Here is a 25,706-nt window from a genome sequence, read left to right as displayed (position 1 = left end):
TCCCTTCGTTAATTCATCCTCTGTCTGTAGAACAGTCCTAGAACCCCTGAAAACATTAGCAAAACCCTCTCCCAGGATTTCTGTAAACATACAACAAGAAAATCCTTCTTCAGGGCTTCTGAACCAACAGAAAGGTTCCCAGACCCCTGCAACAACAGCACTGTCCTTCACCAGTGGACAGTATTCACTCTGTCTGCAGGACAGTCTCCAGACCCCTGAAACAACAGCACTGTCCTTCACCATTGGACAGTATTCACTCTCTGTCTGCAGGACAGTCTCAGGGCTTCTTAGCGAACAGCCAGGTTCCAGGACTTCTTCAACAAAAGGACTGTCTTTCACCAGTGGACCAATCTGGCAAAACAACATCAAAACAGACAGACAAAGTACCAGCAAAACAGCCATGTCTCCTCAGTCCTTGGCAGCTCTGGGGGCAGGTCTCAAAAGTCCAGGGCAATTCAAAGTGGCACTCATCAATCCTCTCAAGTCTCTCTCTGCCTTCACGAGGTGCTGCTTCCAAAAAGTTCTTCTGCCTCTCTCTTGTGTCTCTCCAAATCTACGTCACCAGCTCCTCCCAGTTCAGGACTTTCTTTTCAAATCAACAAGACCATCCCACAGGTGGGATTAACAAGCTCTGGGTTTTAACACAATCAATTTGAAAAACCAAGCCAAAAGGGGAAATCTTTAAATGCCATTCCTATCACACCCCGTGAAGTAGGTATTATAGTTATTCTTGTCCCTGTTTTATCAGTGAGGAAACTAAGACTCAGGCAAGTTAAGGGTCTTGTCCTTGGTAACACAACTAGTAAGTGTCTGGGGCAAGATTTGAACTGAGAGGCTCTCCTAACTCCAAGGCCAGAGCCCTCTACCTACCATGCCACACCTTCCCTACGAACATGTACAGGTTCAAGAGAAAGTCCAGGAGCCCGCATTGATTAAATGCCTTTTTTCTGTCTTACAGAAAGCCACGGGGGGAGGGCAAAAAGTGCCGGAAGGTTTATGGCATGGAGAATCGAGACATGTGGTGCACTGCCTGCCGTTGGAAGAAGGCCTGCCAAAGGTTCATTGACTGAAGAGTGGAAGCCTCAAAGGTGTGGGGTGTGGATGCCCAAGAGCCTGCCTACAGCTACCCTTGACACTCTTCCTGCCCTCTCCTTCCACTCCTGGTTTTGAAAAGAGCTTTTTGCATTAACCACAAAAATGCACTCGTAGCCAAGGTGAAGCCCTTCGAGAAACCTGTGTGTGGAAGAACAGCAAAAAAAAATTTTTAAGTAACTAGCATCACCAACCAGTATCCAACCTGGAAGCAGCTATAACTTTTTTTTTAGTTAAAAAAAAAGTTACCCTTTTGCTCTGTGACTTCCTTACCGCCCAGCCCCAGTAGATCTTGTAACTGTACTGTGAACTTCCGTAGCAGTTAAAACAACAAACTTTTCTTTCGCTAGAATGGAGGTATCTTTTGCTATGTTTTCTGACTAACATACCTTCCAAGATTTTTTTCTGACGCTTTAAGAAACAACCCACCACATAAGCTACAGTTTATTCAACAGCATTTGTACAAAGAATGGACTCTACTCTAATTCCCAATGTGAACAGTCTTGCTTCTCTTTCCCGTTTGACTCCTTGGAGCCATGCGTACCCTGCTGTGCTATAGGGACAAACAGCACTCATAATTTCTTTTCCATTTGGGGTTTTCTTTAAAAAAAAAAAATGGCCACACACCAGAAGTCCTGTGGGAACTATTACCCTGTAAGCCCCCTGGGACCTTTAAGAACACAAAAAGATAACAAATGATGGAAATCACCAGCAAACTTCAGCCACACGCTGAGATCAGGAAATCCAACTGTCATCATTGGGAAACATCTGGGAGCTTCACTTGATTTCCCAAGAAGCTTTTTCTAATTGCTTGGCTTTCTATGATGTCGTGGCCATGCCATGAGAGTTCGCATCCTGCTCCTTTCCATCTTACTGCAATTCCATCAAGAACTGTTCCATGTAGCCATCTGGGTGGGTAACCCTTAATCCTTTTGTTCAGGGATGTGATCCAAACCAGCAGCTCAGCTCTGTTTACTATTATTGCTTGTTTGTGAGACTGTTGCCAGCTTAATGGGTCACTAGTCCTTTCCACAAAAAAGAAAAAGAGAATTCTACAACTGTTTTCAGAAAAGGTATAGAAATCAGAAATGTCCCATACACGTAAACCTGTGAGGTTGGCTTTAAATGCAGAACACGGCCTACATAGTCTCATCCATCCTAAAAAGTCATTTTGAGGTTAGAAAACCAATTCCTATTTTGAGTGCACTTTTATAGATTTTTATGCTTTTGCATGTCTGGTATATGAGTTAATGAATACTATAGATCTTTGTAGGGGTTAATGCAAGATACAGACCTTTATTTTTTATCATTTGAAAAATTTGGGGCTATTTATTGATAATTATCTGAGTGGAGAAAATACAATAAACAAAAGGAAAATGCCATGTTGGATGTATACGAGTGTAGTTAGAGGAATATCTTTGTTTAGTAGGGTCAAGGTTTAAAATAGATGGAATGTACAGGATCTAAGGCCTTAGCTTAAAAAAATAAAATTGTCTTTTGGGAGCTAGGCCCAGCCCTACAAATAAGTTAATTTTCCATCCAATCTAAATTCTATTGCTCTACTTAACATTTACTCTCTCCTACCCCTGTGCAAAGAAGAATAGCACCTTAGAAGATGTATTGTTTAGAACTCGAAAATTAGCATCAGCCATAGGAATGTTAAGTGAAATTGCACAAAGGAAGGGTGTTACTATGTTTAGAAATTGCACACACACAGATTTCTAAACTGAAGTCTTATTATGCCTGATTTCCCTTTTTATATTAAAAAAAGGGGAAGTACAGGTAGGTTGCACAGTGCAATATACTGGCCCCCATTATTTATGCTTACTTTTTGTAACATTTTTGTTTCAGATCCTTTATAGAGAGAACCATAGTTCTTTGTTTCTTATGGGTTAATGACTAGCCTGGTTTCATCATTTCTTTTTAGTCAGTTTATCAGAAAATAGCATTTGTACAACCTCACCCAACATAATTCTTGGGGGAAAAAGTACTTTCTAATACTTGCTATATAGTGTGACATTCCCTGGGTTAGCCATGAAAACAGTCTGAAAAATTCCATCATCTTCTCACACATTTATTTGCCCCTAGTTTCACTGTCCCTTCAAAAAACAAGATTCTTTCTTCCCTCTCATGTCATTGTGTCTATCATACTACTGTCTTATAACCAAGATGGCACCACTCACCCACTCAGTAGGACAGTTCTGTGTATGGTTAGGAGTTTGTTCTGGTTTCTTTATGACTAGTAATATGATCAGTATCTACTCTATGAAGCTCCTTGGCCTATTTAAGATAGAATCTATTCCTTGGTTTTGTTCATCCGATTTATTAGCCAATAATGAAGAACTGAATTCTCCACATTCCATGAGAACTAGGTGTAGGGGAAAGCTCTGCATGGGGTCAGTTTTTGTGGCCACTGCGCTCAGCCCCAACACTCCTCCCCTGCCACCACCCCAAGGAAATATTCTAGTGTGGTATGATGTTCTCCAGAAGTATTCTAGATAGCCTTCCCTCCCCCACTTCAGTCATCATCTGCTTTTCAGAATAAGCACAGCTGTAATGAGAGGCCTATGCAGCCCAGCCACTTCCTTCCCTGGGCGCCTACACAAACCATCACTTCGGTTTAAAGCAAGGGTTCCTAACATTTTTGGAGTTACAGACTCTTTTGGTGGCCCGGCTAAGCCTATGTACCCCTTCTCAGAATAATGTTCTTAATAGATATGGTTACAAAAAAAAATCAATTATACTGAAATGCAATTATCAGAATACTTTTTAAAATACAAATTTATAGGCCCCAGGTTAGGAACTCCTGGTTTAAAGCCATCATTGTTCACTGACTCACCAGATCAGCCAGGGATGAGCAATGCAAAACGCCCAGAGATGTTCACCTGACTGGTTTCCAGACTGCAGGTTTTTATTGGGCACCCAGACTGTGCTCCAGAGCCAGGGGCACACAGCCCTGACTTTGCTTTCATGATACATGCTTGCATTGGCATAGTGAACAGCCTAGGCCCCATACTTTGGCATTTGAGGTAGCTGGGAGATGGGAAGTTTTCCCTAGCTGACCTTGGGGAAAGGGAATTGTGACTTCATAAAATAAACCTAGGAAAAGTTGTTGGGTTTTTTTTTAATCCAAAAAAAAAACCCAGCTCCAAATTACAAAAGCAATTTATTTTATCTATTTTAAAGAAGTAAAGTTAATTTGGTTGTAATTGTTTATCTCAAGTGCCAAATTAAACTACACGTTCATTTTATAATGTTATATTGGGCAATATATTATCTTAGTTCTTCATGTAGTGTTTGGAGGAAGAGGAAGGAAAGTTAGAAGTTGATTGATTCTGAAAGGTCCAACTACCCTCTTTCTACTTACATAAATGCCTCATGCAACACACTGGAGCTCTGCCCACACAGAAGGAGTGGCAAGAATATGAATTAAGGTCCAAAAATATTCCTAAATGCATCTTTGTGATTGTCATTTTATGATTCTTCACAAAGTTTCCTGTCTTCTCTATAGAGGGTATTTCTTTACTGCCAACACTGTATTCCCAAAATATCTGAAAAGAAAATGGTACCCTACATGTACTGTGATCAGCATGGCCCCTTCTAGAATCAGGCATCATTTATCTTAATAATTCTTACAAAATGCTTTTTGCCAAAGCCCCTCAGTGCTTTCCAGTAGAGATGTACCAAACTTCCTTGAAAGGGAAACTTAAAAAGTAGAGAAGAAAGTTCCCACTGGGGGAACCAGATGGGAGGTAGGAGAAGAGACCTCCTGGCAGCATAGGCAGGAGTTCATCTGCTTGGCGTAGATTTGAGTGGTGCTATGACCAAACTGAATTTAGGGGCTCACCCTTCCACCTCAGATCATGACACCATCATGGCTCTCTGAAAAGAAAAGAGAATGCAGGCTCATCTAAGGAAGAGGGAAAGGCCCTGAAGAACAAAAGCTTCCATTACCAGGGTGGAAAGGTCACCTCTCATCCTAATGCAAAACACAGCATGGATGCTCCCACCCCATCATCCCGTACTTGTTGGCCACTTTTTCTTCTCTTGCTGGGAGCACCGGGGGCAGTCACAAGCAATGAATTCACTCACCCAGCATACTTTGTGCTCCGCAGCATATTTTTGTCCATAAACTGTGACCTGGGAGGCACAGAGGGAGATAAATGCTGTGCTGAGGTGCCACTTTTATTACAGAATTGCCTTTCTGGTCATAACTGTTATCTGCAAATGAAACTTTTCAGCTGAGTGATGCAGTTGTTATAGGCCTTTGACTTTCCATGAAATTTTAGCAGACGGATTCATTTGCATGGTAGAAATGAGTTCTGAAAATGAAGTCTAACCTATGAACTTTAAAGTTGATAATTAAATATAAGTGGACTCTATCTTTTACTTCACTCTAAGCTACACTGGAAAGCAGCAGTTCTAAGTCCAGAGATAGTGCTGCAAATGCTCCTAATTTTTTTTTTCCTCTGGAAGGCTTCTGTAGAAAGGGAAAAATGCAGCATTCATCTAGCCTGAGAAGTGACTAAAATTGTATATAATAATAGCTCGCTTTTAGACAGTGCTTTACCATTTACAAAGCACTTTACACACACAGTCTCATTTAATCCTGTGAGGGCAGTAGGGCAAGTGTCACCCTCCCCTCCCTTTTAATATAAAGTAGGATACCTTGATAATAGTTGCAAAATAATGTAAATAATACTCATTTCCTCAGGGAAAATTAAAGGGCAGAACATTTGTAAATTAGGTCTGGTGGACCCTAACAGGAGTAAGAGTTTTAATATGTATTTTTAGTGTTTTTTTCTAGTCAAAGCTATGTAGCAAAATGAAAACGATGTTCGAATTCGAAGAGAAACACACTAAGGAGAGGCCACTGTCTTGGGCAGCATGCAGCGCCTCCTGCGTGTGTCTCCCATAAGGAATAGGTATATATTTATAGCTGATCTGAAGCTCGAACCTTGGAATTTGAACCCCAAACAGATATTGCCTATGGTTTCTGCAGCCCTGCAGGTGTTTGTTGACTTTGTACAAAGCTTTTTCTGAATGTACTTGTAAACACGAAGTTTTGTCATCTCCTTCTACAATCCCTCAGTTAAATCACTCGATTCTATAAGTGGATGTCTGTACACGGAAGCAGTTTAAAATGTGTCTTGCACTCGATAGCATGTTGTAGTGCCAGCTTAGAAGGACCTTTGCAGCTAAGGCATACTGCTTTCTTCCAGATGCCGTCAAATTTAGATCCATCTTTCTTCCTGTCTTCAGTAGCGCTGACCCAAGTGGAAGCTGGGTAGAATTCATGAATTTAAATGACAGCCAAAGCAGGGTAGGATTCATGAATATAAATGTGGCTGTGGAGCATATTATATAGTGCTCTGGGCGCACAGGTCTACTAGAAATTCATCTCCCTAAGAAAACAACTACCAGAGCCGCACATAACAAACCCTCCACTTCCCTCAAACCTACAGCAATTTCTCCTTATTAAAACGTCTTGGTAGAGTCCTTTTGCATCTCAGTTTGCTAGTTCAGAAGTCCTACAAGTAGCATTAAACCGGCTAGGTGCCATTATTAACACTGAGTGACTCTCACCCCTACAGCTTATGGAAATCAAAGTTACTCTCTAGGCTAATGGGTTTTCTCTGTGTAGAGATCAACCCTTCATTGTAAGTCCCAAGAAGCAGAAATACAAGATTTTCCCAGGCTTGTGTTTGTCATAGGAATGGAAATCAAAGGAGGCATTATTCTTCTGATCATTTCTTGTATATAGTCTGTTTGGGTTTTTTGGTTTGTTTTGCAAGACAATCTCATTCTATGTAACTTTGCTGTTAGTCTGGGATTCAGAACACTATTTTGTCACATCAGTGTGTAAATTTAAATAACACTAAAATTAGCTTAACTTTTTTTTAAGCCCTATTTAAAAACATCCATCCTTCTAAGAAACAAGAGACTCTGCTAATAAACTCTGGTGCTTAACCTCTCAAGGGGACCAAAAACCTTTTTCCAGATGCTCTGTGCTTTGTCAGCACAAGCTGCATCATCTTTGGTCAGAGGAGACGTTATTCATCTCCATGAAGCACATCTAGGGCAGTGTTTCTATCGGGCAAGAAGGAGGAGGAGCACTCCCTCCCGAAACAAAGGGTTCACTATTTGGGCTAGTGACTGGTCATTCACCAGGGCTCGTATCTCACTGGAGCAAGGACAGGAATAGGCCAGACTGAAGACATACAATGAGAATCCCCATGTGTATAGCTCTTACTTTCCATTACCATTACCAGGACCTAAAGTTGTGTTTCAAAGTACTATGTGGTGAAAAAGACAGACATTTCCTATGCCATTTTAAACCAACAACTTTAACAGAGGCACTCATGTATTCACTTGTTTAAGATGCTCAATATGAAGTTATGAGCTGTCAATCCTAAAGATGAGCTTACTCTATGGGAATTGTGAAATTGTATGTAATGTGAGCAATCAGTCAACACTGGGTGAGATGAGATTTTTTTTAACCTCTCTATAGGCCCAAAGATAGAATTCTTGGGGAATCATCAAGATTTGGGGCTTTTTAGTTACCAGAATTAATTATAATCTCTTTAGTGAGGTCTCTAATAAACCAAATGTCTAATCTTTCAATGTGAGAAATATACTCATAAGGGACCACAAGTTATAAGAAAGTGACTGTGTTCTCAAGAGTCAAGTATGTTAATCAAAACAATTTTTTTTAATTAAAAGTAAGATTGATACACTAGAGGTTTTAATTCCTGCCTAAATATTTTTGGCTTTATTTAAACAAAACTCTGGTGTTTATACACTTTGATCAGGTCCATTCCCAGAAGCTTCAGATGTATGTCACCTAGGTTGTCAGGAGGGAAAATAATACCTGACCTAATCTTAGGTTTATGGGGCAGTTAGGTGGCACTGTGGATAGAGTTCCCGACCTGAAGTCAGGAAGACTCATCTTCCTAATTTAAAATCTGGCCTCAGACACTTATTATGTGACCATGGACAAGTCACTTAACCCTGTTTGCTTCAGTTTCTTCATCTGTAAAGTGAGCTGGAGAAGGCAATGGTAAATCACTCCAGTTAACTTTGCCAAGAAGACCCCAAATGGGGTCATGAAAAGTTGGTCATGACTAAAACAACTGAACAATCTTAAGTATGAACCAGAATGATTCTGAATCAGAATGATGCAGGTAGGTGCACATTCAATGGTTTACCTCCTTTGAGATGACCAGGAAGATAGGCAGCCATTTGGCCTCAAAAAGTCCTTGAAATCTGAAAATCTGAGGGATCATGGCTGGATCCTGAGATGTAGATCTGGAAGTGACGTTATAATTCGTTTAGGAAACTGAGGCCCAGACGTGAAGTGACTTGTTTGAGGTCACAGAAGTGGTCAATGACAGAGCCAGGATTCAGTCTCAGACCCTGTGACTCCAGTGCTCTTTCTACTGAACCAAGCTGAATCCTGGAAAACTTTGTATGTACATAGCCCATAGATCATGGTGATACACAGGTCAAGTTCCCAACCAATTTTTATTAATTTTTTTAAACCAAAAATATTTGTTTCACCTAAAGGTAGACTGAGCCTTACTGAAGGTATATAAAGTATACTCTATAATCAGAGCCAGCATTGTATCATGTCTCCCTTGGTCTCTCTGTCTCATGCATTAGAATTCTATAGAGAGGCTGAAAACCTTAGCTGTTTAATGAAGAGAGAAGTCAGTGAGGTCATGTCTCACCAGAAATTATTTTTTACTGAAGACAAATTCAGAAATGTGATCTCCTTGGACTTCTGTCTAAACAAAAGTCATCGAAGCATGATCAAAGTTAGCTCTCCTGCTGGTTATGGAGTACCCAGTAGCACTGAAAAAAACTGCAATTGTAAGCTTTCTTACTGATATTATTACCGCAACCACTGTGACAAGAAGGGGGTAGCCCAGGAGAGCTGTTGCCCCTTGAGAGCAGGCAGCAAGGGAGTCCTCTGCAATTATCGTAAGATAACACACTTTGCTTTCTAATGCCAAAGCCCTTTGCCATCCTCTCTGCACTTCTCCATGTTCCTTCCATCTCCCCATCCAATAAGTTTTCACTATGAAACCACTATTCTTATCTGACCTAGCAAAATTCTTGTCACCTTACTATAAAACCATTAATTTCATGTATATTCTGGAGTTTTCTCTGGATCTCCAAAGGAGGTTCTGTGCAAATTTTTTTTTAAATACATATGTAAGCTTCTCTGAGGGCAGTTAGGGAATTAGCCATGGCTATATCTTGGAAGAGATTAGCTAGAACATTATTCATTCATTTGGATAGCTAACCTAAATAATTTTTAAACCCTATGTTAAAACTGAGTGCTGTTAGTTTTGAAAGACAATATGATTTTGAAGTCATTACTAAGTAAACACTTAGAATTAAATTTTGAAGTAGTCCCTGAAGGTTAAATTCAGAAAGATTAAGACCTGCCCCTTGTCAATTCTGGGGCAGATCCAATGGATTAGGGTCTAAACTGATCAGGAACATTCCTCATCTCAAAGCCAACCCAGATGCTGAGATGAATCTGGGTATCAGCCTTAGAACTGAGGAGAATACAAAAATTAGTTACTATAGCACGGCTATGATGGAGCCAAGTTGAATCAGCTCATGAAAGCTGATTTTTAAATTTTCAGTGTGATTTTGACAAACACTACAAGTCAGGGCTTGATTTATTGTTTTGTTGTCATCTAGACTTAAAGTGACAAAGAAAATGTTGATATAACGAAGATTAAACTTAGAATTGTGTCATATGTACAGTGTTTAGAGCCAGCTGTTAAAACTTTACCAACCTACCCCTGTCATAGGGTCACTATAGAATGCAGAAGGTGCCCAAGGTTTACTTGTCGTCTGGACTCAAACCCTGAGGCAAGCTTGAATAAAGAGTGATTTCAGATTGGGAAGTTAAGATTTACCAGGCATCCAGTTTAGGGAATTTTCTAGTACTATTTCAAAAGGAGCATGTAGGCCACTTCTTGCTATAAGAGTTCTCAGATACCTGTATACTTCATACACTAGAATTTATCTTCTCAATTTCCAGTACATCCCTAGCTGAAGGATCCTCTTTACTACTGTCAAAAAAACCAACTCTGAGTAACAAGAATTTTACTCTTCAAACGGGTCTACAAAATATAGGAAAGAATAATAAAATAGAATATGAAAATAAAATATTCTCCTTAATTAGTCTGCACTCTTAACTACATACATACAGGTCTTGAAAGGTTAAACACCAAATAAGTCCCAAACTGCCAAATAAAAGTCTTTCCTACCATGAAAAAGTGGGGTTTCTTTACTTCTAGCAGGTTCACTTTTTATCTACCAGAAGAGTAAATCAGTCCAAAAATTAAAAACTAACTGAAATTTTAAAGTTGGGGCCAGATTAGAAAAATATGAGATTAGGTAAAAGTTATATGTTCCTTTTATTGGAGTTATTCAAATTCTAGTGTGGTTTAAAAGAAAAAACTTGATAGTAAATAGCTTAAGGAAAATATGTATTTAATGAATTTTACTTTCCTCTTCTCTTATATTACTTTATCAGCCTTTACCCTTAGCACTCTCACAATCATGAGATATCAAAGAGCTACCAGAGGCTTCTGGAGACCTTGCGTCCCTGCTCCTTACTTTCAAGGAGGTGAATGTAGTACTTATAGTGGCTCCTATTATGGGAAATTCATCATAGTTTACTAATTCATATTAGTCTGGTTACATATTCATAAATACATATGTCCCAAAAGTTTCTTCTATAGTAAATGGAATGTTTTAGGTGTTTTTTGTGATGCAAAATGTACAGTATTAAAAGGAAAACTGCTTGGTGTTACACCTCATTAAGGTGTATCTTTCACAATCACCCTAAAATAGAAGCCCATTTTGCAGTAGTTACCGACAGCTTTTTGTCTGTGTTGGGATTATAAAATTACCTGGACAAATGCATGGAGAAGACTATATCTGAAAAGTGAATCCTTTTCAATTTATTTGGCATAAAACACTATAACTCTGGAAATCTGAAGTTTGCACACACACATACAAATGGGAAGCTACAGGCTTTTGAAAGAAGATGGATGATTACATTCTGTTGCTTTTTTTTTTTAAAGCTCTATCAGGTTTTGCACCATAGGCATAGTTACTAAGTAAGTTTCCAAAGAGTGGCCCCTTTATTAATGCTACCCAAAAATGCTGCACACGGTTCTTAAGTCTAAATATTGCATTTGATTCCCAGCAGCCATTCTATTTTGTTTAGAAAATTAATGAATAGATATAGCAGCTCAGGGAAAAGGTGAGAAGGTTTATCCATTAAGAGGATATCTTCCTTTCTTTTGATCTGATTTCTGAGGGCTTATTCTTACCTTTTGTTTACATTGTCTTTTCTCTATCACTGATTATTTTTTAAAGGCAGGACCATCATCACTTTAGAACTGGTGATTGAGCTAAAGAAAGAAAAGGAGCATCTATGACCTAGTTCTTGGCCTCAGTTTCCCTACTTCCTAGCTAATAGGAAATAAAGAGTTTGAAAGGGGTATGTTTTCATAGCAACCGCTTAATATTTTCTGTCCTTTGGGTGGATCAGTCTGGTTAACTGAACAGCCTAGCTTATGATGAAATGTTGATGTTTAAGCTGTTTATCAAAAGAATACAAACCACAGTGCCAAGTTTGCACAGTAACTTGCTGCTGCTATGCAGCTGATTTATACTTCTGGTTCAAGGGAAGGTCCAATGGGGGATAAATGTCATTGTGCTGGCAAGGCAGGTCCCATACCTGATCACCACCTTCCTTCAGGGAGAAATTTCCATCTGTCTGAACAGCTTAGACCATCAGAGAGCAGCTCAGTGAATGCACAACCCGCTATATTTGCCACAGAAATGTCTGTTTAGCTCTGATAGCTGGAAAAAGCAAGATAATCTTTTCGGATTTAATAGCTCTTATGTTAGTTGCCCACCCCTATCAATATCATTGGTGTAGGGAAAAATTAAATGCAGCAATCAGAACCAGTGTCTTCTTTCCAGAACAAAGATCTCATGGAGACCCACACTTACGAGGACAATTTCATATTTAATCTCCACTCACTTCAGGGCGCATTCTTAACCCTTCATTGCACAGGAAAATGGACTAGCCCTGATTATTTGAATGAACATTGTCTTCTCCAGTATAATCACTTCAGTATAATCATCATGAAAGGAGAAGGCATCTGTGACCCCAAAACATTTTTAAACACCTCTACAAGGCTGCAAAAACTTTCTCCTCCATTGGAAATCAAAATGTGAGATGTTCCAGCTAAGCCTACCACGTGGATTACTGCATTGTAGGGAGTAGAGATTGCCCCCAGACCCCTCAATTCACTTCTGCCTGAATTCACGTTACAAAATATTTCCTCAGACATCAGCATTATCTAATGATGGGAATTCCTCAGGTTCAGGATGAAAAGCACCACTTTGCAAATCAGACTCCTGTCCATATCAAAAAACGTTCTTTAGCTTCTTGAATATTGATGGTTCTGACTTTAACCAATATCTGGGTAAGAAAAAGACCTTGTTGGTATATTCACTGAATATTTTGTAAACCCCCTTCAGCCATTGTTGGAGAGCTTTAGAAGAGACTTAGGCAACACAATATGAATTTTAAGGACTGAGGTAGATCAAACTTAAGAGCTCAACACCTGAAAATACTCCTATTTTGTGACTTCAATCACTGAAAATACCCTAGACCTAAAATAATATAGGGATTGGGATTATATGTTAGCTATTTAAAATATACTATTCATTACTAAATGTTTCCTTGCAACAGAAATTTCTTGATATGCCCTAACTTTCCTATTTTTCTATATTAAGTGGTTAGGAAATATCCTGCCATTTAGACATATTCTATATTGAGTAACCAGGGGCTGGTGCAGTTTCCAGCATGCCAGCTGTATCAGTAACCCAATAGACTTTTTAGAAGAGCTCAGGATAAGAAGAAATTCGCTAGGTCCCAAAGGGTTCACGAGCACTATCAAATGCAACTACTGAAAAGGAATCAGTAGCATTTTCCCAATGGAGGTGGGTGGGAGGGCATGACAACTATGGCAAATCTCACCTGCACCCGGCCCATGCTGAGGTTTAAAGAACCTCTGCTCCCAAAAACCAAGCCATCTTTTAGCTAATTTCAAACACCAAATCCAAAACCAACAATATAACAAAATTATTATTTGTTTTTAGAATGGGATACATAATAGGTAGAAACGCTGGCCAAGAAAGCCTAGGTTTGGGGATAATGTCTACATAAGAGAATGAAGAGACAAAAGGAAAAAAAAAAAGGAAAAGTAGCGAATCTTCCTATTATCATTAAAGTGACGCTTTCTATTTAATTAGGTAATGATTTTGAAGTTGGATGGTTAGATCATTGGAAATAAAATGTGATGGGGAAACTGATGGTGAAGAACTTGCTTACAAAAGTCTTTAATATTAGTGAATGAATGTAAACAGTTCCAAGCTATGCATTTTCATACTTTTCATCAAGTAACATGTATTTTGTATGGAGTCCAAGTAAGCTTTTTTTTTTCCATAGATGATTATCCTTATTGCAAATGGTACACAAAAACCTTGACTTTGCATGTCCTCACCAGGAAGATTAGACACCCATCTATCTAGTTTTTTTGAACTGATGTGCTTCTTAAAAGTCAGTGCATTTAACTTCTGACTATCACCTTTATGTAATATACAGTCCAACCATTTTAGTGGAAAAAATGACAAGTGTTTTCTATTTTACCCATGGAGCAAAATGCTGGCTGTGTTAAGTATACCCTTTCTTTAACAAGTGTGATAACTCGGGACTCCAAACTGTAAACAGTTTGTAGGTACTTGCATAGGATAGTTGCAATATAAATGCAATAGATGTTTTCTTGTGTTGTTTTTTTTTTAGTCTGGGGGGGGAGGGGAGGGTGGCAAATCTGCTCTAAAAGGTTTGGGTTATATAATTTCAAAGGAATAACATGGAAATATTTTCTTTCTTTAAAGCAAATCGATTGTTAAAAAAAAAAAAAGGCATGAAGACATTTTGCTTTGTTTCAGAATTCTATACAGATCACATGCCCCTTTCTTCATCCAATGTCCTTGTGCTCCTAGTCTTTTCTCTAACGTTTCCCCATTTGCTCCTTTATCAGGACTTGTCTGTGTTGCTTAGTGTGAAAAATACTCTTCTTCGTTTGCCCATTAATAGGACACACAGACTGTTTGATTCCTTTGCAATCCTGACCCTGCTTTGTGTCTAGAGAGTTTCTCAACCATCTGTGACTGCTGTTTCATTTCACAATTCACTTTTTAAAATATGAGAAAGAGCTTCCAAACCTGATACTTTGGATTATACTGGATATATTTGCTATATATTTAGAAGGTATGGGGGGAGGGGTGTTTTTTTATATGATTTTTAGCCAAATTCCAGTGTTCTGATGATTACATTTCTGGATATCTAGCTGTAAATAAAGCCTGTAAAGATTCAGGTTAAGAAACCTAAAAATGACTGTTCATCGGCTTTGTGCTAGCTTTTGGCATATTGTACATAGATTAGATTCAAAAGTTTAAATGTTAGTGTTTTTTTTTTCTAAATACTGTTACTCTTTTGAAAAAAAACTATTTTGAATGTTTTGGGGTTTCTTTGTTTTTGTTTGCTTTGCTTTTCATTGTTTTGGACTTTGTGTGTTGATAAAAATAAATACTTGTTTCCTAAAGATTTAACACCAGGAGAGAAAAACAACAACAAACTGGTGCTGTCTGGATCGTGAAAACAATTTTCAATGGAAGGTTTGTGATTGAAAACTGTCCACAGTGTACACACCAATTAAGCTGCACTTTTCCCAAGAGACCAGCCACAGTCTACCTGAAATGGGCTTTCAGAGGACCATCAAATGTTTACAGTTTCTGTTGCCCATTGAAGTGTAACATAGAGAAATGACTCCCTCCTCATTGTTGCATATTTGATACATTAGGGACATGGGAGCATTCAATTTAAGTAGAAAGAACAGTTTGTAAGAAAACCATTTAGTCAGAGTTCTCTAATCTTTGGGATTTCAGATTTTGTGATGCTTGGATGTACCAATAAACATGCTGTTGCTTCTCTTGTCTAACAACATGTCTCTGGCCTGTGTTTTACTGTTTATGGTTATACCGAGAGTGGCCCTAGCATGAATCTGGTCCAGGTCCTGGCCTTTCAACCAGCCCCTTCTGACCAACTGCAAGGATGTCCACAGACCAAGAATCTAAATGCACTTGTATCTGATTCACTATCATGGAGTAAGTCTAACTTTCCTATAATAAAAAAATTTGTGTATCTGCTTCTAGTTGTCAGTTTATTTAAGCAAACAGTAGCCAAGTTGTGTACAAGAATAATGCTTTCCAAAGAAGTAATTGGGGTTTTTCATTTTAATACTTCCAATAGATCTATGATCTCATCAGTGTGGGCAGTCCTTCCCATTGGTTCAAATATGGAGTATCATGGATCATAGAGTTAGAAGGAATCAGGGGTGCCTAGGTGGCACAGTGAATAGAGCACCAGCCCTAGAGTCAGGAGGACCTGAGTTCAAATCCGGCCTCAGACACTTAACACACACACACACACACACACACACTAGCCATGTGACCTTGGGCAAGTCACAACCCCAATTGCCCTCCAAAAAGCAAAAAAAAAAAAAAAAAAAAAGGAATTAGAAAATAATCTTGGAAGTCATAGGGTCCAGTCCTCTCATTTTACAGATGAAGAAACTGAGGCCCAGAGATTATCCAGGATTGTAACTAGTAAGAGTATGAGGTGTCCTAAATACTGCACCATGCAGCCTCTCCTCTCTATGTGGCTTTTGCCTATGTCTAGTCCCTTCCCATTCTAAATCTGTTAACCTGGGACCCTCTCATAAATCTTCCTTGAGGAGTCCAAACAACATGCTAGCCCCTTTCTCCATATCTTGATATAGCTGTATAGCTTATGAAGTGATCTGATTCTTAAGTGGTGCGACTCCTTTTCCAGTCACATATCTATCTGAAATTGCTTTAAACAGTAAAAGCCAGACAGAAAAACAGAAAGATCTGTTGCTCACACACCTGTGTTTTAAACTGTAGACAATCAATGAGAAAAGATCAGATTTTCTCTTTCTCTATACAAAAATACACACTGGGCAATCTCTTACAATATTAGCCTTGGGAAATACAATTTAGATCTTTACTAATGGTAAGGAAGAGACATTTGGGGCAAGTAAGTAAGGAAAACCCCAAGTCAGTGAAGAGAGGAATATACTGTGACTCAACATTTTTGGAAGGCCGTTATGCTACAGCACTTGACAATTTGTGATGTTAAAAATCATACCAGAAATAAGAGGTTTCCTCTATGTCTGCTGATGTAGCTAGATTTACTTATACAATAAATTCTGTTCTCTGGCATTATTAATTAGCACTTCCCCCTACATAGAGAACCATAGAATATCAGAGTTGAAAGGGACCCCTGAGATCATAGTCTAGGTCATAACTGGAACATCAATTTCTCCTGCCATATGCCCTGCTAATGATTGCGCAATCCTCACCTGAAGAGCTCCGAAATAACTCCCCAAGTAGCCCATTCCACTCTGGAGCAGCTCTGCTTATCACTAAGTTCTTCAATACAGTAAATCCATACCTGCCTTCCAGTATCCTCCATAAATTATTGGTCCTTGATCTGCCCTTGGGGATAGAGCAGGAAAAAAGTAATCGATCTTCCACATAGCCCTTCAAATGCTGACATTTGTCATGCTGACAATAGCTATGCCCCCCTCAATTTCTTTCTCCAGGCTAAACATCCCTGGTTCCTTCAAACAATCCTCATGTGGCTTTTTTAAACTCCCTTACCCTTGTTTTTCCCCCTTCTAAACATGTTCCAGTTTGTCCCTTAAATGCCCAGAATTTATATGTGATTTATGTTTTAAAAAGCTCTTTCTATATAAACTTTCTCATTTGAAATAAAATAGTAGATTGGGACTCTGGCCTCCCTTGTTTGGGGATATTATGCTACTGCTGATACAACCTAAGCTTGCATTCTTTTTTTTTTCTTTGTGACCTCACACTGCTGACTTCTATCAAGCTCAAAATATACTAAAACACTCAGGTTTAACAAGGACAATCATCTAATAAGATTAATCAACAGTCATTAATTTTTTAAGCCTCCAGCATTTTTCTCCCAAATCCTATACTTCTTCAGCTAACTTTTTGAAGCCAAGTTTAATACCTTTTTTATTTATCCTTATTGAATTCCATCATGTTAGATTTATCCCCATCATTTCTGCCAAAATTCTTTCTGAATTCTAACTCTCCTCTGGAGAGTATTAACTGTCTCCACCAGCTTCACATAATCTCTAAATTCAATAAATGTTATTGGTTACTTAATCCAAGTCATTGATTTTAAAATGTTGAACAGGAGAAGGACAAGGCCAGAATTCTATTACATCTACTAGACACCCTTCAGGGGGGTTAGTGTTGAAGAAAATTAATATTGTGCTGCATTATTTAATAACCAATATTTCTCTGTGATCCATCCTTTGCCAAATTTTGACAGACCTAACTTCTGAAGTGCAGGCAGTTTCTGAAAGGCTTGAGTAAGGAAATCACTCCTAGCCCCCCAAGGCATCTACTCCTTAATCAGTGTGGGCAGGTCCCTCCCAAATGGGACCCTACCTTCCCATTCCCCAATTCTCCCCTTCTGTTGTGTAAACAGAAGCCAACTTGATCTAGGCCCTTCCCAGGGGACATGCCCTTTGTCCTTGCTTTTTCTTCATCAAAGTTGGGGGTAACCTGGTCTACAAGAGGGAGACCAAGCTGGGGAGAACATGATTGGGGTGATTTTGTTCTGCTAGCCAAGATTGCTTAGAAGTAGCTGGGTCTCATAAAACAGCTAGCATTCTTGAAGTGTCAGAGAAGGGTGTAATCAGCCACATCTGAAGGCCTGTCTACTTTCCCTAGCTTCAGATTAATCCTTTCACCTGAAGATTAGTCCTGCCTCTCCCCACCCAAGGATGAAGTAAGAAGGAGAAGCTGAGAACTACTAAGCCAGGTCCTAATTAAAATATCCACCATTGCCTTGCCTTTGCTAGGGGAGGTGCAAATGATATTCTATAAGACCAATCAGAAGGAAGATACACCTAGGTTTAAAAGGCCCTGTCTGCCCTCACTCCTGGGTGCAAATGGAGGCAGACCAGAGATCCCTTTATTAATATGTTTGGTGCCCTATTAATAAAAAACTTGGAGAGTTACCTCAGTTTAACTGTTTGTTAAATTTCACTTGAGACAGTATTCAGTTAGCTCCAAGTTCACATAAATATACTATCACCTATTTTACATATACTCATCTTGTCCACAAGGACAGAATGAAAGATTTTGCCAAATGTCATGGTAAAATCCTAGTGTGCTATCTCTGACATTTTCCTTATCTATCAGCCAAGTAAGTATCAAAAAAGGAAAAGAGGTTAGTCTGGCATTATTCTTAATCCACCCATACTAGCTCAAAATGAATAATGCACCCCTTGGTAAGAACTCAAAAGCCACACTTTAATTATACTTTTGAGGATTTTGCTAGGAATTGAAGCCAAGCCCACCAGTTTGAAGAATCCATCCCTTTTGAAATCAAGAAATTGACTGTCTTCAGTACTGTCACACCTTTCACCTTCTCCATAATTTCTCAAAGATGAACAACAAACAAATGAGTTACCTAGACACAACCCTAAAGATTAACTATGCTTAAGCAGGGTCCATCATGCTAAATGAACCTTAGGCAGTATGTCAGTCAATAAACATTTATTGCCTACTATGTGCCAGGCTCTGAGTTAAATGGTGGGGATGCAAAGAAAGGTAACAGAAAAGTTTTCCAGGAGCTCACAGTCAAATGGGGAAGATGATATGTGAACAACTATATACAAACAGGTTATAAGCAGAATAAATTGTTAAACTAATAGATTGCACTAAGACTTTTAGGACACCCTGTATACATTGGGAATTATAAGCTTGGAGATTATCGTTGAACATATGAGAGCTGCTGAGGTCACCAAGTAAGAGAGGATAGGAATAAAAGAGGGCCCAAGACAGAGTCTTTAGGTATGCATACAGTTAAGAGGCGAGATAGGGAAAATATCCAGCCAAGAAGATTGAGAAGGAGTGATCTGACAGGTAGGAAAAGGGCCAAAAGAAAGCAGCGTCAGGAAAACCCAGCAAGAAAAGGATCTAGGAAGAGAAGGCAGTTGGTCACCACTGTCAAGCAGGATAGGGAAAAGCCATCATATTTGGCAATTAAGACATCATTGGTAATTTTGGAGTTTGAGTTGAGTGATATCAGAAAACAGATTTCAAAGGGTTTAGAACCGAGTGATAGGCAAAGAAGTGGAGACAATGGGTGCAAACAGCTTTTCCAAGGAGTTTGGCAATAAAAGAGAGAGGCAATACAGGATGATGGATTCAAAAGTACAAGATGGAGGAATCATGGTTTGATAGCCATTGTTCTAAGGGGTGCGGTTAGTGAGTGGTAATCTCAATATAAGTCAGCAATGTGATCTGGCAACTATAGATGTTATACTATCTGGGGCTGCATAAAGAGAGGCAAAGCTTCCAGGAGTAAAGAGGTAATCAGTCATTCCACTCAGCTCCATCCTGTCAAACCTCACTTGGAGTACTGGGTTTAATTCTGGGTGCCAGTTTAAAGAGGACATTGATAAGACAAAACATATCCAAAGAATGCAACCAGGATGGCGAGTCTGTGTCATCTGAGGACTGCCTGAAGGAAGGAGAATTGAAGGCAAAGGAAGGACTTCAAGTTTATGAGGAAACATCTCATAGAGAAGGAAATAAACTTTCGCTTTTTTGTGACCAGAGGCAATGAACAGAAGATGCCAAGGGATCGATTTAGGCTTGAGGTCAGGAAAAACATCCTAACAAGCAGAGCTATCCGAAAGGTGAATGGGCTGGTATAGACATTTATGATTCGGACTAAATGGACCCTGAGGTCCCTCCCAACACTCAAATGCTATGATTTTATAATCTTCCTAAAACAAAAGAGTTAAAGTTATCGAATTAATAGTAGAATTTTGTGCATGGGGAGTTTTTCTGTTTTCTTATTATGGGGGGAGAAAGGGGATGATCAGGTCCTTTTGCAAATAAAAGTTATTTTTGTGTTCTTTGTATGGAGAGCACAGGAGGAAAAGGTGGTGGCAAGGAAGAATTCATCCTTATTATCTCAGCACATTTCTCTTTCCCCAAATCTACGTCACTACTTTAAACATCATAAAAACGCAATAAACGTTTACAAAACAAATGACTACATATGCTTCAGTTACTCTTCAAGTTCTCACTTTTATCAATTTGTCTTTCCTCTGTTCAAATAGATAGTAGACAGTATTAGAGAAAAGCAAATAGCCTAATGCTAGAGATGGTCTTACGGTAGAAAACAGTGTGGGACAAGAGATAAACACCTAACTTGAAATCAGGAATAGCTAGGTCTAATTCCTGCCTCAGAGATTTACTTAATTGGAGACTCAATTTCCTTATCTGTAAAATGAGAATACCTATCATCTACCTTACAATATTGTGCTGAGGATCAGTTGATGTGACTTATGATGTGATTACAGATTAGTTCTGTGACTTCTGGTGGCTCTGACTGGTCCAAATTTCCTACTAAAATCCCTTCTGTTTCCATAAAGCTCTATATAAGTTATTGTTATCTAATCCTTATCTTGTTTTACATAATTCATGTAGAAATTACCCTAGACAAGTCATCATGCTGCTATTATTATTTTATATTTATATCCGATGGACTATTGCATATATAAATAAAACAAAGTGCTTTTGTAATTGAAAAAAAGAATTAGGGTATAAGCTTATCTTCATTAGGATCACTGAAAGCATTGTACTGAAGTACAACTCTAGTAGCAGATAGGATTATAGAAATTGTATGCACTAATTCTCTCCTCACATGACTTTTTTTTAACTGTTTTTTAAATTTAGTATTTTATTTTCCCTCAGTTACATGTAAAAACAATTTTTAACATTTGTTTTTAAAACTTTGAATTCCAAATCCTATCCCTTCCTTCCTCTCCACCACCCCATCCCCATTGAGAAGGCAAGCAATTCAATATAGGTTATACATGAGCAGTCATGCAAATATATGTCCTTAACAGTCATGTTGCCCTCACACGATTATTTCTTCTGCTACATCTCTACATTTTGAATGTTTTTTCCTGTAGAGTTTGGAGACTCTGAGTATCACAAAATCTATTAAAAATATTATAAAGTCTTTGTGGCTCAATGTCAAATCCAGGTTATTGTGGGCAACAATTTGTATATGATAATGCTTGAGTTCTACAGCAGTTTATTCTTTAAAGTCTCAAAATTATTTTAAAGTTTGTATTTTTAGTATGAGAATTTTTCTTATGTTCAATCATGAAAGGTAGTGAGCTTCTGATGTACAATTCTATTGGCCAAATCATGTTCTGCTAGGTATTCAGCATGTGCTAAATACCATGCTTTGTTACATAACTTCTACCATTTCTTTGCATGATTAATTTGTTGTCTTCTTCTTCTTCTTCTTCTTCTTCTTCTTCTTCTTCTTCTTCTTCTTCTTCTTCTTCTTCTTCTTCTTCTTCTTCTCCTTCTTCTTCTTCTTCTCCTTCTCCTTCTCCTTCTCCTTCTCCTTCTCCTCCTTCTTCTTTTTCTTCTTCATGGACCATGGCATGCCAGGCCCTTGTATCCTCCACTATGTCCTGAAATCTGTTCAGGCTCATTTTCCTTCCTTTCATGACACTATCTACCCCTTTTATCTTCTGCCGTTTCCTTCTCCTTTTGTCTTCAATCTTTCCCATAAGGGTCTTTTCCAATGAGTCTTGTCTTCTCATTATGGGGCCAAAGTATTTAAACATTTCAGTATTTGACTTTCCAGTGATTAGCCTGAATTAATTTCTTTAAGCATTGGCTGATTTGATCTCTTTGCTGTCCAAGGACTCTCAAAAGTCTTCTCCAGTACCAAAATTTCAAAGTGTTGATTCTGTGGCTTTCCTTATATTCCAACTCTCACAGCCAGACATGGCTACTGGAAAAATCATAACTTTGACTATATGGACCTTTGTCAGTGAGGTGATGTCTCTGCTTTTCAGTATGCTGTCCAAGTTTTCCATAGCTTTCCTCCCATGGAGCAAGCATCTTTTAATTTCATGGCTGCAGTCACTGTCTGCAGTGATCTTTGAGCCCAAGAATATAAAATCTGATACTGCTTCCATCTCTTCTCCCTCTGTTTGCCAGGAACTGATGGGAACAGTTGCCAAGATCTTAGTTTTTTTCATGTTAAGCAAGCTTTTACACTCGCAACAAGAGACTTCTTAATTCTTCACTTTCTGCCATCAGAGTAATATCATCTGCATATCTAAGATTGTTGATATTGCTCCTGGCAACCTTAATTCCAGCTTTTAATTCAACCAGGCTGGCATTTCCCATGATGTACTCTGCATGTAAGTTAAAAAATAAGGTGATAAAATGCAGGAATATTGTCATATTCCTTTCCCAATCTTAAACCAATCAGTTTTTGCATGCCCAGTTCTATTTCATTTTGACCCATACACAGGTTCCTCAGGAGACAAATAAGATGATCTGGTGTTCCTATCTCTTTGAGGACTTGCCACATTTTGTGATCCACACAGTTAAAGGCTTTAGTATAGTCAATGAAGTAGTAGTAGATGTTTTTCTGGAACTCCCTTGTTTTTTGCATAAACCAGCAAATGTTGGCAATTCTTAGCACCTCTGCCTCTTTGAAAACCAGCTTTCTCTTCTGGTAATTCTCAGTTCACAAAATACTGAAGTTTAGCTTGCAGAGTCTTAAGCATAACCTTCCCGGCATGTGAAATGTTCCCTTGATATCTCTACTTTTCTTGAAGAGATCTCTTGTCTTTCCCATTGCATCATCTTCGATTTCTTTGCATTGCTCTTTTAAGAAATCTTCTTGTGTCTCCTTGCTATTCTCTAGAATTCTGCATTCATTTTGGTATATCTTTCCTTTTTATTTTCCTTCACTCCTCAGCTATTTGTAAAGTCTCATCAAACAGCCATTTTGCTTTCTTGATCTTCTATTTCTTTGGAATGTTTTTTGTTGCTGCCTCCTGTAGCAACTTGTCCCATCAGCTTCTGGCAATCAGAGGGAGAAGAAATGGAAGCAGTGTCAGATTTTATATTCTTGGGCTCAAAGATCACTGCAGACAGTGACTGCAGCCATGAAATTAAAAGACACTTGCTCCTTGGGATGAAAGCCATGGAAAACTTGGACAACATACTGAAAAGCAGAGATATCACCTTGCTGACAAAGGTCCATATAATTAAAAGCTATGGTTTTTCTAGTAGCCATGTATGACTGTGAGAACTAGGTTATAAAGAAAGCTGGGTACCACAGAATCAACACTTTTGAATTTTGGTGCTGGAGAAGACTTTTGATAGTCTTTGGACAGCAAGGAGATCAAATCAGTCAATACTTAAAGAAATTAATTCATGCTGTTCAATGGAAGGTCAAATACTGAAGCTGATGCTTAAATACTTTGGCCCCATAATAAGAAGTCAGGACTCATTGGAAAAGACCCTGATGGGAAAGATTGAAGAAAAAAGAAGGAAATAGCAGAAGATATGATGGATAGGTAGTGTCATGAAAGCAAGAAACATGAGCCTGGACAGATTTTAGGAGATAGTGGAGAATACAAGGACCTGGCATGCCATGGTCCACGGGGTCATAAAGAGTCAGGCATGACTAAAGAGTTGAATAGCAACAAATCTGTACAGTATTATGAACCTCTGTCCACAGTTCTTCAGGCACTCTACCCTTAAATCTATTTATCATTTTCACTTCATATTTATAAGAGATGTCATTTGGGCCATATTATTATGACCTTATGGTTTTCTCTCCTTTCTTCAATAAACTAAGTCTGAATTTTGCAATGAGAAGCTCATGATATAAACCATAGTCATTTCCAAGTCTTGTTTTAACTGATTGTATAGAACTTCTCCACCTTTGGTTATATAAGCAATATGATTTCTTATTGACCATCTGGTGATGTCCATGTGTAGAGTCATCTTTTTGGATTGTTGAAAAAGAGTATTTGCTATGACCAGCTAGTTATCTTCACAAAACTCTATTAGTCTCTGCCCTCCTTCATTTTGTACTCCAAGGGAAAACTTGACTGTTATTCCAATTATCTTTTGATTTCCTACTTTAGCATTCCAGTCCCTTATCATGAATATGACATCTTTTTTTTTTTTTTGGTGTTATTTTTAGAAGATGTAAATCTTCATAGAACTGATCAACTTTGGCCTCCTTGGCATTGGTGGTTAGAGCAAAGACTTGTATTACTTTGATGTTGAATAGTATGCCTTGGATTTAAACAGATATCACTGTCATTCTTTACATTATACCCCAGTACTGCTTTTCTCATCCTTTTACTGACTATGAGGGCTACTCCATTTCTTCTAAAGGATTCTTGCCCTCAGCAGTATATGAGAGAGAGAGAGAGAGAGAGAGAGAGAGAGAGAGAGACTAATATGAATGATTAATAATGATCCCTAATTCTAGGCTCTTAAAGATACCCCTTCTGTGATTTCTGGTGCATCTGACCTAGTCCATACTTCCTAGCAAAAATGCCTCTGTTTCCATAATCAAATCGTGACACAGTTATGTATGTGTTCATTGCTTACTTGATGACATTTATTTGGTTGAGTTCGTGTGGATGTCAACCATGGATGGCCTTTTGATTCTATTTTTTAATCCTAGCTATTTCAGAGGCTCCATCTTGACATAAGCCACTTTTGGTCACATTTTGGCATATCCTGTGGCATGTACCTACTATCTGCCTTTACTATTGCTCAATGAAGTGATGTGTTTTCCTCCCAAAGCATTTCTGTAGGTTATTTATCATGTGATCTAAGAACATCTATCGATCCTATTCTTCCTTTTTGATGAGGAAGTGTTCATCTTTCTATGGTTGCCTTAGGTAGATGGGCTCTATGTTCTATTAATATTGTACAAGTTTACATTCATCTACTTTCCACATCTGTTATGATCCATTTTACCTGAAAACATACATAAAGATAGATATTGAGAAGGTATAAATTGCTTTAAATGTGTACTTCCCATTGAACTTTTGATTCTGGGAATGTTGTAAGTCTCCATACATTCAGTCACCATTTTCTCCTTTATGGTTTTACCTCAATGCCTAAAGAAAACAAGGTATTTGTATCACCTTATCCATTCTTTCAATTTAATGTCCGCATTCAACCCTGAAGCCTGCAGCTTCTTCTTTCCTTGAAATAAATTAAAAATTTAACACTTACATGGTTCCAATGTCATTTTGATATCATTGAATAAAGATTCCACATAGAGGAGCTGCTTAATGGGGTTTTGGGTGGAGGTTGTCAATATTCATCAAGTTCCAAATAAGATGTTTCGGTTTGACCCTCTCTTTAATTTAGATCCCATACTTCATTCAATTAAAGAGGGATTTTAATGGATATAAGGGTGGGAATTGATCATTGATAATTGGCTTCATCTGTCTCCTGAGAGGTGTTTTGTTTCATCTCAATTGTTCTTTGACTTTATTGTG

At 38.5% G+C, this 25,706-nt stretch overlaps 1 protein-coding gene across 2 annotated transcripts in view; it reads left to right on the top strand.

Moving 5' to 3' along the window:
- Positions 1-15,414, top strand: part of ZNF704 (zinc finger protein 704) — a 367,044-nt gene extending 351,630 nt beyond the window's left edge. For both annotated transcript variants that reach the window (XM_069100169.1, XM_069100170.1), the window contains exon 9: positions 959-15,414. In XM_069100169.1, the coding sequence (XP_068956270.1) occupies positions 959-1,070 (112 nt within the window). In that variant the 3' untranslated portion in view covers positions 1,071-15,414. The remainder of the gene's footprint in view (positions 1-958) is intronic.
- The last annotated feature ends 10,292 nt before the right edge of the window (positions 15,415-25,706 follow it).

This window comes from Petaurus breviceps, unplaced genomic scaffold (assembly GCF_028583685.1).
Source record: "Petaurus breviceps papuanus isolate PSGF00001 unplaced genomic scaffold, PetGlider_PUasm1.0 38, whole genome shotgun sequence".
NCBI lineage: Eukaryota > Metazoa > Chordata > Mammalia > Diprotodontia > Petauridae > Petaurus > Petaurus breviceps.
The sequence above is the reverse complement of the archived record's forward strand: the minus strand, read 5'-3'. Positions and strand labels throughout refer to the sequence as shown.